The sequence below is a fragment of the Gorilla gorilla genome, chromosome 13 (assembly GCF_029281585.2).
Source record: "Gorilla gorilla gorilla isolate KB3781 chromosome 13, NHGRI_mGorGor1-v2.1_pri, whole genome shotgun sequence".
NCBI lineage: Eukaryota > Metazoa > Chordata > Mammalia > Primates > Hominidae > Gorilla > Gorilla gorilla.
Genome location: NC_073237.2, coordinates 108,012,434 through 108,026,845, shown reverse-complemented (window position 1 = coordinate 108,026,845; position 14,412 = coordinate 108,012,434). Strand labels below are relative to the sequence as shown.

The following is a 14,412-nucleotide window of genomic DNA, read 5'->3' as shown; positions in this document are numbered from 1 at the left end:
TCTCTCTCTCTCTCTCTTTTTTTTTTTTTTTTTTTTTTTGAGACAGAGTCTCTCTCTGTCACCTAGGCTAGAGTGCAGTGGTGTGATCTTGGTTCATTGCAACCTCTACCTCCCAGGTTTAAGTGATTCTCCTGCCTCAGCCTCCCGAGTAGCTGATATTACAGGCACCCACTGACACCCCCAGCTAAATTTTTTGTATTTTTAGTAGAGATGGAGTTTCACCATGTTGGTCAAGATGGTCTCAAACTCCTGATCTCAGGTGATGCACCCACCTCAGCCTCTCAAAACTGCTGGGATTACAGGCATGAGCCACTGTGCCCAGCCCATTCATAACATTTTTTTACCACCTGAAATTATATTATATACTTATTTGTCTATCTTCCTTTTAGCAGATAAGCTCCATGAAGGAAAGAACTTTGTTTTTGTTTACCACCCCATTCCCAGTATCTAGAATGGTGTTAGCACATTGTAGACACTCAATAAATAGTTTTGTTAAGTTTGCAAATTAATGAATAGGAGTAGATGAACTTCCTCAAAAAGAATGATATAGAAGAAGAGCAAAGATAATTTAGAGTAGAAACCTGGAAAAGAACAGTGTCCACAGGTTATGCAAAGGAGGAGGCACCAGTGAAAAGAGAATAAATATATTGGACAGGGAGGTGGATGAGGAGAGCCAGGAAACACTGATCTTCATAGATCTTTTATATCTACAGAAAGAAAATTGACTAGGTAGTCTCAAAACTGTAGTACCAATTATTGTTATAGAGTGCTGACCCTGTCAGCAACATTTATTTTAAAAAGACAGCACCTATGTAAGCACTAAGTTCAGTATATAACGATCCACATAGGAATCAATGATCTTAATGAATAATATGGACATGGAAGAGTTAAAATATTTTTTCTTCTACTTTGTATTTTCTTAGAGTAAAGGATAAATTCTAAAGCTTTCTCCACCTATGATTTTAAGATATGACACAATTGGTCTTTTCTCCAATTATATTGGAGAGTTATATTGATTTTGGTTCTTTCAGTCTGTACAAGGGTATTATTAGGGCTGAAATATTCCAGGATATTAGGAAAAACATATATTAGGATGTATAACTAAGTTGCCAATAATATATTTATCTATTGGAAGATCTCTTGTAATGCCAGCCATTCTAATGGTATGATACAGATATACCTGTTATTAATCAGGAAACAGGTAAGGGCAAGGTTAAAAGAGCCAAAAAGATGTCCTCAGGACTAGCAACAGTAGGAAGTTGAAACCGCCTTCGCAAAAATTGTAACTGAGGAAATTATGACAGTGAAAGAGATCAAACCTAACTGATTCCGTCCTGCCTCTAACCTTTAAGCTGTCCTTGTTCATTCCTGGGTGTAGGCTGAACTAACCTTGGGAAGGAATTTAGTGTATGATTTGACTCTGAAACAAAATTGATAATAGCCCTTTCCTGAAAAGACCCACTTTTTGCCTGGGGACCAGACTGCGTTTGTAGGACTAACAAATTAGCTACAAGATTAGAAATTTTGGTTTAGGAGTCATGCAGCCTCTGGCTGCAAGAGTCTGAACCTCTCCAAATTGTTCCTCGGGATAACATCACTATTGTAAAACCGAAGATCAGGGCTTGAGATATTTTGCAGACCCTGCACTCTATGGATCAGCTGATACCACCTAGCTGGTAATCTGGCTCAACCAGTTCTGCGATCCCACCCAGGAGCAGAAGACCCCAAGAAAACCTCACTTCCACCCCCTATATTTCCATCTCCAACCTGAACAGTCAGCACTCCCCACTTCCCAAGCCCTTACCTGCCAAATTGTCTTTAAAAACTCTGATCCACAAATGCTCAGGGAGACTTATTTGAGTAATAATAAAAGACCGGTGTCCCGCACAGCCGGCTCTGCGTCTCTATCCATTGCAATTCCCGTCTTGATAAATCAGCTTTGTCTAGGCAGCGGGCAAGGTGAACCCGTTTGGCGGTTACAAAGTTGTTACCACCCTAAGGTTGAAGGAACAAGGTGCCTGGGCAGTTACCAACCTAGTAAGAACTACAGGAGCAGGGCTGTCTGACAAAAGATGTAACTTTTGGTGGAAGAGTGCAGCCAATTCCAAACTGTGGCCTAACAGAGAAGTATTTGGGAGGAATAATATTCCAACCTGTCTCCCTCACCTTTGATCTTCTGCCAGTGCTTTCCATGGCTGAACCCATCTAGAAGCCAGAGGACAAGGAAGCTTGGTTAGTTCATAGAGGTTAGCTTCCCAGGTTACGGAACAGAACATAAAAGGCTAGGTAATTTTATTGAGGAACAGACATTGAATATCCAGCACAAGGGCTGTTTGGCAATGTGTGGCAAAACCTAAAAATCTGTATACTTTTAACTTTATCATTTCTCTTTTGAAGAAATATATTTCAGATTATTAGTGTATATAGATGTTCTTTGCATTGTTGCTTATAATAGCAAGCAATTATAACAAACTTAAATTTCCAACAATAGAGAATTGGTTGAATAAATTATGATTTACTGATACCCTGTTTATCCATTCAAATATTAGGTGAATGTACATTGATTGACATGTAAATGTGTTCATTCTTCATTTTTTTTACAGAAAAGAACAGGTTATAGAATACTGTTGTCATTAGTCCACTATTGTTTAAAGATTTCTTTAATTGAGAAATTTACATACTTTTTATATTTATCTTGAATGATGGGAATATAGATGTTTCTTCTCTGTGTCTGTTGGAATTTGATAATTTTTTCCACAGTGGACATATATTATCTACTAATAAAAGTGTTTTAAAATAGGACATACATAACATTAGTAATTTTATATTGTCACAGAAAAACAATTACAAGAATGGTGACCCAGATTAATTGTGAATTTGAGGAAGTTGTTCCAAGTTCAAATCCAGACTCCCAAATTGAAGTAGAGGAGGTCAGTTTATACACCCACGTGGACTACAATGAAGTCTTTACCCCTGTCAGTTGTTTAGAAAAATGTTCAGCACTTCAAAACCAGACCCAAGGTAAAACATTTATTTTATATTGTTGTAAAACATTTCTTACTGATATACACATATTCTTTTCAGTGAGTTTTTTGTTTGAGTTGAATGAAAAATTTTTTATTAAAGATCCACCTGCATAACTCTAAGCTTTGCCACATTAGGGCAGTATTTCCTCATTCATATTAATCCTCTTTGTAAGTTGGGTTATTTTTGGAGTTTAATTTGCTGGGCCTCAAAACAATCTGCAGAGATTTGATCATAGTATGCCTTCAACATACTGCTATAATGACATTGGCATCTTTTTAAGATCCCATGATATAGCAATCCAGTGTAATATTAAATTACTATATTATGAAGTGATGATTATATTTTAGTTTTTAAAACATAATAAATGTTTTCAATCTCATCTAATTTATGTGAAACCAAGGTTCAAAGTGGAGATGGAATAGTTCCAGTATTAAGTTAGGAAATATACTCGGTTTTACAAACATACTCTCAAAAATAATTAAAAGCAGGCCGGGCACGGTGGCTTACTACGCCTGTAATCCCAGCACTTCGGGAGGCCAAGGTGGGTAGATCACCTGAGGTCAAGAGTTTGAGACCAGCATGGCCAACATGGTGAAACCCCATCTCTACTCAAAATACAAAAATTAGCCAGGCATGGTGGCAGGCACCTGTAATCCCTCTACTTGGGAGGCTGAGGCAGGAGAATCACCTGAACCCAGGGGACGGAGGTTACAGTGAACCGAGATCGCGCCACTGCACTCTGGCCTGGGCAAAAGAGCAAGACTGCATCTCAAAAAAAAAAAAATTTTTTTAAGTATATTTTATTCAAACTGGATTCCAAATGTCTCATCTTACTAGAGGATGTTGAATTCTTTCAACCATGTAAAAACTTGATGAAAATTGCCTTTTTTGTATGTATAACAGCCTATTCTTTTTTTAAATTATAGAACTTAAGGTTCTATTATGTGATTATTACTATCATTTAAGAAATGCTACAGTTTCAACATGAAAAATAATTTGATTCTTTTACTGTTATTTTTATGTAGATATATAAATTATGTATAAAATTTTTAGCATTGGCAAATAGCTGTGTGATGATATATATATATAGAGAGAGAGAGAGAGAAATTCCTCTTATAGTTGGAAGAGATAGAGAGATTAGTTGTATTAAGAACTAAAACTTGAGAGCATGATATAGTAGAAAGAGCCTGAATTTGGAGTCAGAAGACTTGAATTTTCAGTCCAAGTCTACTCGTAAAAAGTGGAACATCACTTGAGGCCAGGAGTTTGAGACCAGCCTGGGCAACATGGCAAGACCCTGTCGCCACAAAAAGATTGTTAAAAATTAGCCAGGTGTGGTCGCAGTTCTGTAGTCCTAGCTATTTGTAAGGCTGAAGTGGGAAGATTGCTTGAACCCAGGTGTTCAAGGCTGTAGTAAGCCATGATCGTGCCACTGCACTCCAGCTTGGGTGACAGAGTGAGACCCTGTCTGGAGAAAAAGTGGTTTTGAGATTTGGGAGAAAATTTTTAAGATTTTAAAATTTTCTTCTGTAATTTATTTCTATTATATATTCTTCTATTTTTTAATAATTTTTTGTGGGGATAAACTAATATATGTAAGTTTGTATAAGTATATTTAAAGAGATGGCTTATAAAAACTAATGGGTTACACAAACATAGTAGTATAAATGTGGCAAACTAGAAGCTACTGTCGGCTAGAATCAACTATTGACTGAGAGAAAATATGCTTGAATTTCCCAAATGCATACACATTGTCCATATCCTATATTTCCTCAGGTGTCCTGTGTCACCGGACATCACTTTATAAATTTAGATTTTTAATTTTATTTATTTTCTTTGCAATTATATTGATTGCTGCCAGATTTGTAGATACTTTGGTCTTATTGTCTAAATCAAAAGGAACATAGTATATTTGGGGATTTGTAAATATGCTATGTCTTATAAGAATTATAAATAATTACTAAATTATAATTTCAAAACACATATATCTTTAAAACATAAAACAGTGGCTGGTTTTCTTTTATGGTTGTTGGTTTATTGATATTTGCTAATTTTTCTAAAATGTTCACATATTATTTGTTAATACATGAAACTCTTAAGCATCCCTCTAGGTATCCTGGGAACATATAAGCAAATATAAATGTAGCTTTTATTTTTATTTTTAAAAATAAAGTTAGGCCAGCCACAGTAGCTCATGCCTGTAATTCCATCACTTTGGGAGACTGAGGCGGGTGGATCACCTGAGGTCAGGCGTTCGAAACCAGCCTGGCCAACGTGGTGAAACCCTGTCTCTACCAAAAATACAAAATTAGCTGGGCATAGTGGCAGGCACCTGTAATCTCAGCTATTTGGGAGGCTGAGGCAGGAGAATCACTTGAACCTGGGAGGCAGAGGTTGCCATGAGCTGAGATCACACCATTGCCCTCCAGCCTAGGCAACAAGAGTGAAACTCCATCTCAAAAATAATAAATAAAAATAAAATAAAATAAATAAAGTTGCATATGCATATAGTTTAGGGAGTCAAATAGTTTGTTAAAGTTTACAATAAAAAGCAGTAATCTGACTTATCGTTTTAAAATGGTGGCACAGAAGCAAGCTGGCTTCACTGGTCATACAGGAAACCAAAAACAAATATACAATGCCAAGATTTTCACTAGCAACAACTCACATCTCAAATATGAGGATGAGACAGATCCTAGGGACACAGAGAAGTGAAAAAACTTCAAGCAGATGGTAGGAGAATCCAACTTCCATATCCATGATGCCCCACCCTGCCCATTCTGCCTGACAACAACCACATGGAAAATCTTCCCCAAACTCATGGTTTCTATGCTGGAAAAAGTGAGAGTGGAATAGTCAACTAGCTTTCCCTCCATCTTGGATTCCCTGGCAGGAGACTTCTTTCTTTAACCTGTGGAAAGCATCATGACTGCCTGAAAGGAGAGACAAAGAGGGGAGAAGGGACTACCTTCCCCAGCCCTGGAAACTCTGCTCTGTAACCCAGGCAAAGGAGCCAAATCACAGTAGCTAATTTGTGCCACAGGTCCCTTGGGCACGAACCTCTAGCCAGACTTCTGTCACTGTTGGGATAATCATTTTCAGACTCTCCCATTTGGGGCAGACAGTGCCCTGACCATTTGCTAGAGGCAAGGCAAACCTGGGCTTAAGATATCACCTATAGACAAGAAAAAGGCAATAGTAGTGAAGATTTGCTAAGAAAATATATCCAATAAAAACCAAGACAAGTTGAATAGAGGAAGCTGGAATAAATAACCAATCCTTCAATGCAAAGACATAGACATATACCCACAAGAAACAACACTGAACAGGGAAATGTGACCTCTGCAAAAGGGCAAAGGAAAAATCCAGTGACCGACCCTAACAAGAGAGTCATTTGTGAGCTCTCTGACCAAAAATTCAAAAGAGCAGTTTCAAGGAAATTCAGTGATCTCTAAAATAATACTGAAAAGCAATTCAGAAATTTGCTGGAGAAATTTAACAAAGAGAATTTGTTAAATTTTTAAAGTTAACTTTAAAAACTCAAACAAATTTTGGAACTGAGAAATACATTTGCTGAGCTGAACAACTAATTAGAGGCTCTCAACATCCGAATGGAACAACCAGAGGGAAGAATCAGTGAGCTCAAAGACCAGCTATTTGAAAATACAGTCAGAGGAGAAAAAAGAAAAAAGAAAGAAAAAGAACAAAAACTGCCTACAAGATATAGAAAATTACCTCAAAAACCAAATCTAAGAATTCTTGATGTTCAAAAGGGAGCTGAGCAAAGGCAGAGGGCAGAAAGAAATAATACAAAATTTTCCAAAGCTTGAGAAAGATATAAATCTCCAGTACGGGAAGGTCTGATAATACCCAAGAGATTCAACCCAAATAAGACTACCCCAAGGTATGTAATAACCAAACTCTCAAAGGTCAAGGACAAAGAGAGGATCTCAAAAGCAGCAAGAGAAAAGAAGCAAATAACATATAAAGGACCTCCAATTCTTCTGGTAACAGACTTTTCAGTGAAAAACCATACAGACAGGAGGGAGTGGAACAACATATTCAAAGTGCTCAAAGAAAAAAAAACCATCTAAGAACATTGTATCCAGCAAAATTACCCTTTGAATATGAAGGAGAAATAGTCTTTCCCAAACAACTAAAGTTCAGAGAATCCACCCCCATCAGACCCATCATCTTACAGTAAATGGTAAAGGGGGTTCTTCAATCTGAAAGGAAAAAAAACAACATTAACATACAAAAAGAAAACTTTTCTTTATTTACCCACTGGTAAAATTAAGTACATGAATACTTAATTTTAAGAATTCTCTAGAATACTGAGAATACTCTGTTACAATAATTGTGGTGTATAAGCACTTATAACTCTAGTATGAAGCCCAATCAAAAACGATAGCTATAGCAACCTGTTAAGAGATGTAATATAAAAATATGTAAATTGAGACAACTAAGTCAAAATGTGGCATTTTGTGTGTATGTGTGTTTGTCTTTGTTTCTATTCCTTTCTTTGTAATCCAAAATATTATCTCTTTAAAATAACTTTTTATATCTATACAATGTTTTTTGTAACCCTCCTGGTAACCACAGCCCAAAAACCTACGATATATTCACTAAAAATAAAAAACAACAAATTAAAATGTACTACCAGAGAAAATAACCACAAAAGAAGACAGTAGGAAAGAAAAGAAAGGAGTCTTAAAACTATCAGAAAATAGGCAACAAAATGGCAGTAGTAAGTCTTTACTTAATAGTAACACTGAATGTAAATGGTCTCAATTTTCAAATAAAAGGCTTAGAATGGCTGAAGGAATTAAAAAAGGAAGACCAAACTATATGCTGCCTTCAAGAAACTCTCTTCAGTTATAAAGACACACAGACTGAAAGAGAAGCAGTGAAAAATGATATTCCATGCAACTGGAAACCAAAAATAGCAAGAGTAGCTATACTTATATAAAATAGACTACAAATCTAAGATTGTAAAAAGAGACAAAGATGATCATGAAAGGGGTCAATTAAGCAAGGGGGTATAACAATTATAAATATCTATGCACACAACACCAGAACTCCTAGGTATATAAAGCAAACATTAATATATCTAAAAGGGTAGACTGCAATATAATAATAGTAGCGGACTTTAACACCCCACTCTCAGTAATGGACAGGTCATCTAGACAGAAAATCAACAAACAGCATAAACTACACACTAGAATAGGCCTAACTAACATTTACAGAACATTTCACCCATATGATAGCTAACTTCATACTGTGTATTTTGTGCTGCAGAATACATATTCTTTTCATCAGCACATGGAATATTCTTCAGAATAGACCATGTCTTAGCCCACAAAATATATCTGAAAAAATTTTAAAAATAGAAATCATATCAAGTAGCTTTTCTGACCACAATGAAATAAAACTAGAAGTCAGTAACAAGAGGAACTTTGGAAAATGCACAAACACATGGAAATTATACAACATGGTCTTAAATGGCCAATGAAAAAGTTAAGAAGGAACTTTTAAAATTTCTTGAAACAAATAAATGAAAATGGAAATAAAACATACCAAAATCTATAGGGTATGGCAAGAGCCCAGTACCAAGAGGGAAGTTCATAGCAATAAATACCTATATCAAAAAAGTAGAAAGACTTCAAATAAAATAACTTAATGTTGCACCTCAAGGCACTAGAAAAGAAAGAACAAACCCCAAACTGGTAGAAGGAAAGAAACAATAAAGATCAGAGCAGAAATACATGAAACTGAGACTAAAATAAATAAATAAATAAATAAATAAACGGAAGATAAAACCTTTCGCTAGGTTAAGTAGGAAGAGCACAAACCCGAATAAATAAAATCAGAAATGAAAAAGGAGACATAATAACTGAGACCTCAGAAATACAAAGAATCATTAGCAAGTATTATGAACAAATATATGCCAACAAATTGGAAAACTTAGAAGAAATGGATACATTCCTGGACACATACAACCTATCAAGATTGAATCACAGGCATGGTGGCTTATGCCTGTGCCCTAGCACTCTGAGAGGCTGAGGTGGGTGGATCACTTGAGGTCAGGAGTTCAAAACCAGCCTGGGCAACATGGTGAAACCTCATCTCTACAAAAAATATTAGCTAATTGTGGTGGCATGTGCTTGTAGTCCCAGCTACCTGAGAGACTGAGGTGGGAGGATTGATTGAGCCTGGGAGGTTAATGCTGCAGTGAGCTGTGATCATGCCATTGCACTCCAGCCTGGGTGACAGAGTGAGACCCTATGTCAAAAAAAGGAAAAAATTTTGAACTATGAAGAAATAGAAAACCGCAACAAACCAATGATAAGTAATAAGATTGAAGCCATAGTAAAAAGCCTCTCATCAAAGAAAAGCCCAGGACTTGATGACTTCACTGCTGAATTCTACCAAACATTTAAAGAACTAATAGTAATCCTACTTAAATGCTTCTAAACAATTGAAGAGGAGGGAGTATTTCCAAACACATTCTACAAGGCCAGCATTACCCTGATACCAAAACCAGACAAGGACACAACAACAAAAAAGAAAACTACAGACCAATATCAACAATGAACATAGATACAAAAATCGTCAACAAAATAGTAAACTGAATTCAACAACACATAAAAAAGATCATTCACCGTGATAAAGTGGGATTCATCCTAGGGTTGCAAGGATGGTTCAACATATACAAATGATTAAATGTGACACATCACATTCAAAGAATCAAGAATAAAAACCGTATGATTATTTCAATAGGTGCTGAAAAAAGCATTTGATAAAATTCAACATCTGTTTATGATAAAAACCATCATCAAAATAGGTATAGAAGGAACATACCTCAAAACAATAAAGGCCATATATGATAGTTAACTTCATACTGAATGGGAAAAAATTGAAGGTCTTTCTTCTAAGGTCTGAAATAAGACAACGATGTCCATTTTCAGCACTTTTATTCAACATAAAACGTGCTCTCTGGCCAGAGCAATTGAGCAAGAGAAAGAAGTAAAGGGCATTCAAATTGGAAAGGAAGAAATCAAATTAGCCTTGTTTGTAGATAACATGATGTTATAGCTAGAAAAAACAAAGATTTATGCAATTTACCCATGTAACAAATGTTACCCCTTGAACCTAAAATAATAGTACCCCTTGAACCTAAAATAATAGTTGGAAACAAAAATTTTAAAAACCCAAAGACTCCACCAAAAAACTGAGTTGATAAGTGAATTCAGTAAAGTTGCAGAACACAAAATCAACATATGGCTGGGCACGGTGGCTCACGCCTGTAATCCCAGCACTATGGGAGGCCAAGGTGGGTGGATCACCTGAGGTCAGGGGTTTGAGACCAGCCTGACATGGTGAAACCCTGTCTCTACTAAAAATACAAAAATTAGCTGGGTATGGCTGTGTGCACCTGTAATCCCAGCTACTCAGGAGGCTAGAGAAGAATTGCTTGAACCCTGGAGGCGGAGGTTGTAGTGAGTTGAGATCTCACCACTGTACTCCAGCCTGGGTGACAGAGTAAGACTCCATCTCAAAAAAAAAAAAAAAAATTTAACATACAAAAATCAGTAGCATTTATATACACCAACAGTGAACAATCTGAAAAAGAAATCAGGAAATCAATGCCATTTACAATAGCTACAAAAAATATAGAATACCTAGGAATCATTCTAATCAAAGAAGTGAAAGATCTATATAAGAAAAACTATAAAACTCTGATAAAAGAAATTGAGGAGGACACACAAAAAGGAAAGATATAATATTTCATACTCATGAATTGAAAGAATATTACTAAATTAATATTGCCAAAATAACAGTACTATCCAAAGCAATTTACAGATTCAATGCAATCCCTATCAAAATACCAAAGAAGTGAAAGACGTGTAGAAGAAAAACTATAAAACTCTGATGAAAGAAATTGAGGAGGACATACAAAAAAGGAAAGATAAATATTTCATACTCATGGATTGAAAGAATTAATATTGCTAAAATAACAACAATATCCAAAGCAATTTACAGATTCAATGCAATCCCTATCAAAATACCAATGACATTCTCCACAGAAATAGAAAAATAAAACCCTAAAATTTAAATGGAATCATAAAAGACCCCAAATAGCCAAAGCAATCCTGAGCAAAAAGAAGAAAGCTGGAAGCATCACAATGCCTGATTTCAAAATATACGCCAAAGCCGTATTAACCAAAACAGCATGGTACTGGCATAAAAACAGACATATAAACCAATGGAACAGAATAGAGAACCCCACTATAAATCCACTCATTTACAGCTAACTCATCTTTGACAAAGGCACCAAGAATATACAATGAGAAGATAGTCTTCAATAAATGGTGCTGGGAAAACTAGAAGACTATATGCAGAAGAATGAAACTAGATCCCTATCTCTCACCATGCACAAAAATCAAATAAAAATGGATCAAAGACTTAAATCTAAAACCTGAAACTGTGAAACTACTAGAAGAAAACATTGGGGATATGCTCCAGGACATTGGTCTGAGCTAAGATTTTTTGTATAGGATCTCAAAAGCAGAGGCCACCAAAGCAAAAATAGACGAACAGGTTTACATCAAGCTAAAAAGCTTCTGCACAACAAAAGAAACAATCATAAAATGAAGAGACAACCCACAGAATGGGAGAAAATATTTGCAAACTATCCATCTGACAACAGATTAATAACCATAATATACAAGGAGCTCACACAACTGAATAGCAAAAAAAAAAAAAATCCAATTAAAAATGGGCAAAAGATAATGAACAGACACTTCTCAAAAGAAGAAATGGCCAACAGATTTATGAAAAAATGCTCAACATCACTAATCATCAGAGAAATGCAAATCAAAACCACAATGAGCTTGCCAGGAGTGGTGGCTCATGTCTGTAATCCCAGCACTTTGGGAGGGCAAGCTGGACGGATCACCTGAAGTCAGGCGTTTGAGACCAACCTGGCTCATGTCTGTAATCCCAGCACTTTGGGAGGGCAAGCTGGACGGATCACCTGAAGTCAGGCGTTTGAGACCAACCTGGCCAACATGGCAAAACCTTGTCTCTACTAAAAATACAAAAATTAGCCAGGTGTGGTGGCAGCCATCTATAATCCCAGCTACTCTGGAGGCTGAGGCAGGAGAATTGCTTGAACCCAGGAGGCAGAGGTTGCAGTGAGCCAAGATTGCACCACTGCACTCCAGCCTGGGCAACAGGAGCGAAACTCCATTTCAGAAAAAAAAAAAAACCAAAACCAAAAAAAAACACAATGAAATTTCACCCAAGTTAAAATGGCTTGTATCAAAAAGGTAATAACAGATGCCAGCAAGGATGTGGAGAAATGGGAACTCTTGTACACCATTTGTGGAAGTGTAAATTAGAACAGCCACTATGGAGAGCAGTATGGAGACTTCTCAGCAAAACTAAAAATAGAACTACCATATGATCCAGCAGTTCCACTTCTGGAAAAGAAAGGAAATTATATCAAAAAGACATCTGCACTCCCATGTTTATTGCCGCTCTATTCACAATAGCCAGATATGTAATCAACCTAAGTGCCCAGTAGTGGATGAATAAACAAAATGTGGTATATCTACACAATGGAATATTATTCAGCCACAAAAAAGAATGAAATTCTGTCATTTGCAGCAACATGGATGGAACTGGAGGCCTTTATGTTAAATGAAATAAGCCAAGCACAGAAAGACAAATAGTGTATGTTCTCACTCATGTGGGAGCTAAAAAAGTGGATCTCATGAAGTTAGAGAGTAGAATGGTGATTACCAGAGGCAGGGAAGGGTAGCAGGGAAGGGGGATGAGGGGGAAAAAAGAACATAATGTATTTATTACCACTGAACTGTACACTTAAAAATAGTAAAGATGGACTAGGCACGGTGGCTCATGCCTGTAATGCCAGCACTTTGGGATGCCAAGACAGGCAGATCATGAGACCAGCCTGGCCAACATGGTGAAACCCTGCCTCTAAGCTGGGTGTGGTGGTGTGCACCTGTAATCCCAGCTACTTGGGAGGCTGAGGCAGGAGAATTGCTTGAACCTGGGAGGCAGAGGTTGCAGTGAGCCGAGATCGCGCCACTGCACTCTAGCCTGGGTGACAGAGTGAGACTCTGTCTCAAAAAAAAAAGTAAAGATGGTAAATTTTAATAGGCATATTTTACCTCAAAATATAAAAATACAAAAAGAAAGATGGAAAGAACTTGGGTCCCTGAAAATATTGTCAAGCTTGTTTTGTTTTTGTTTTGTTTTGTTTTGTTTTTGAGTCAGAGTCTTGCCCTGTTGCCCAGGCTGGAGTGCAATGGTGCAATCTCTGCTCACTGCAACCTCTGCCTCCTGGGTTCAAGTGATTCTTGTGCCTAAGCCTCCCGAGTAGCTGGAATTACAGGCACATGCCACCATACCCATTGTATTTTTAGTAGAGACAGGGTTTCCCTATGTTGGCCAGGCTGGTCACGAGCTCCTGGGCTCAAGTGATCCTTTCACCTTGGCCTCACAAAGCACTGGGATTACAGGCGTGAGCCACTGTGCCCAGCTAAAACCCAAAGTTTTGAGTTAATCTTTGGTATAATTCTTTGTTATCTTCAGCCAAAGGTAATATTTGTATGCTTTTTAGTGTTTTTTACTTAGATTTTATAAACACTTTTCTGTGTCATTTTATATTTTCCACACCGTCAATTAAAATGGTTGTATAACACTTTTTTTTTTTTTTTTTGAGACGGAGTCTTGCTCTGTTGCCCAGGCTGGAGTGCAATGGCGTGATCTCAGCTCACAGCAACCTCTGCCTCCTGGGTTCAAGTGATTCTCCTGCCTCAGCCTCCCAAGTAGCTAGGATTATAGGCATGCGCCACCACGTCCAGCTAATTTTTATATTTTTAGTAGAGACAGAGTTTCGCCATTTTGGCCTGGCTGGTCTCGACCTCCTGACCTTAGGTGATCTGCCCATCTTGGCCTCCCAAAGTGCTGGGATTACAGGCGTGAGCCACCGTACATGGCCAACACTTTTCTTAAAAGCAGTAATTTCCTGACTTCATCAACCACCCCTTATTTTTTCACTCTCTAGAGGCAACCACTTTTAACTCTGAAACAGTTTTAAAAGAAACTATATTCCTTTTGTCATTTGTTTATCTGTATGACATGCTTATACTGCTATTTCCTGATGTTTTTAGTTTTAGACCTTGTATATTGACCTCTTACCATGAAAATAAAGATGTTGCTGTCCTCACTCTTTTATACCCTCACTACCACGTCCCCCCATACTTCCTATGGTCTACTCTCCCAATGTAGTTATAACTTTGGTTAGATCAGCATTCTGTATTTACAGAATTATGAGTGCATAAATACTATTTG

General features: G+C 37.1%; 1 protein-coding gene across 4 annotated transcripts in view; it reads left to right on the top strand.

Moving 5' to 3' along the window:
* SHOC1 (shortage in chiasmata 1) overlaps positions 1-14,412 on the top strand; it is a 113,981-nt gene that overhangs the window by 16,552 nt on the left and 83,017 nt on the right. For 3 of the 4 annotated variants that reach the window (XM_055350397.2, XM_063696993.1, XM_031014181.3), the window contains one exon: positions 2,837-3,021. In XM_055350397.2, coding sequence (XP_055206372.2) covers positions 2,837-3,021 — 185 coding nt within the window. Of the gene's footprint in view, positions 1-1,974; positions 2,038-2,836; positions 3,022-14,412 lie in introns of those variants that run through there. The other variant, XM_055350399.2, reaches the window with a different exon arrangement.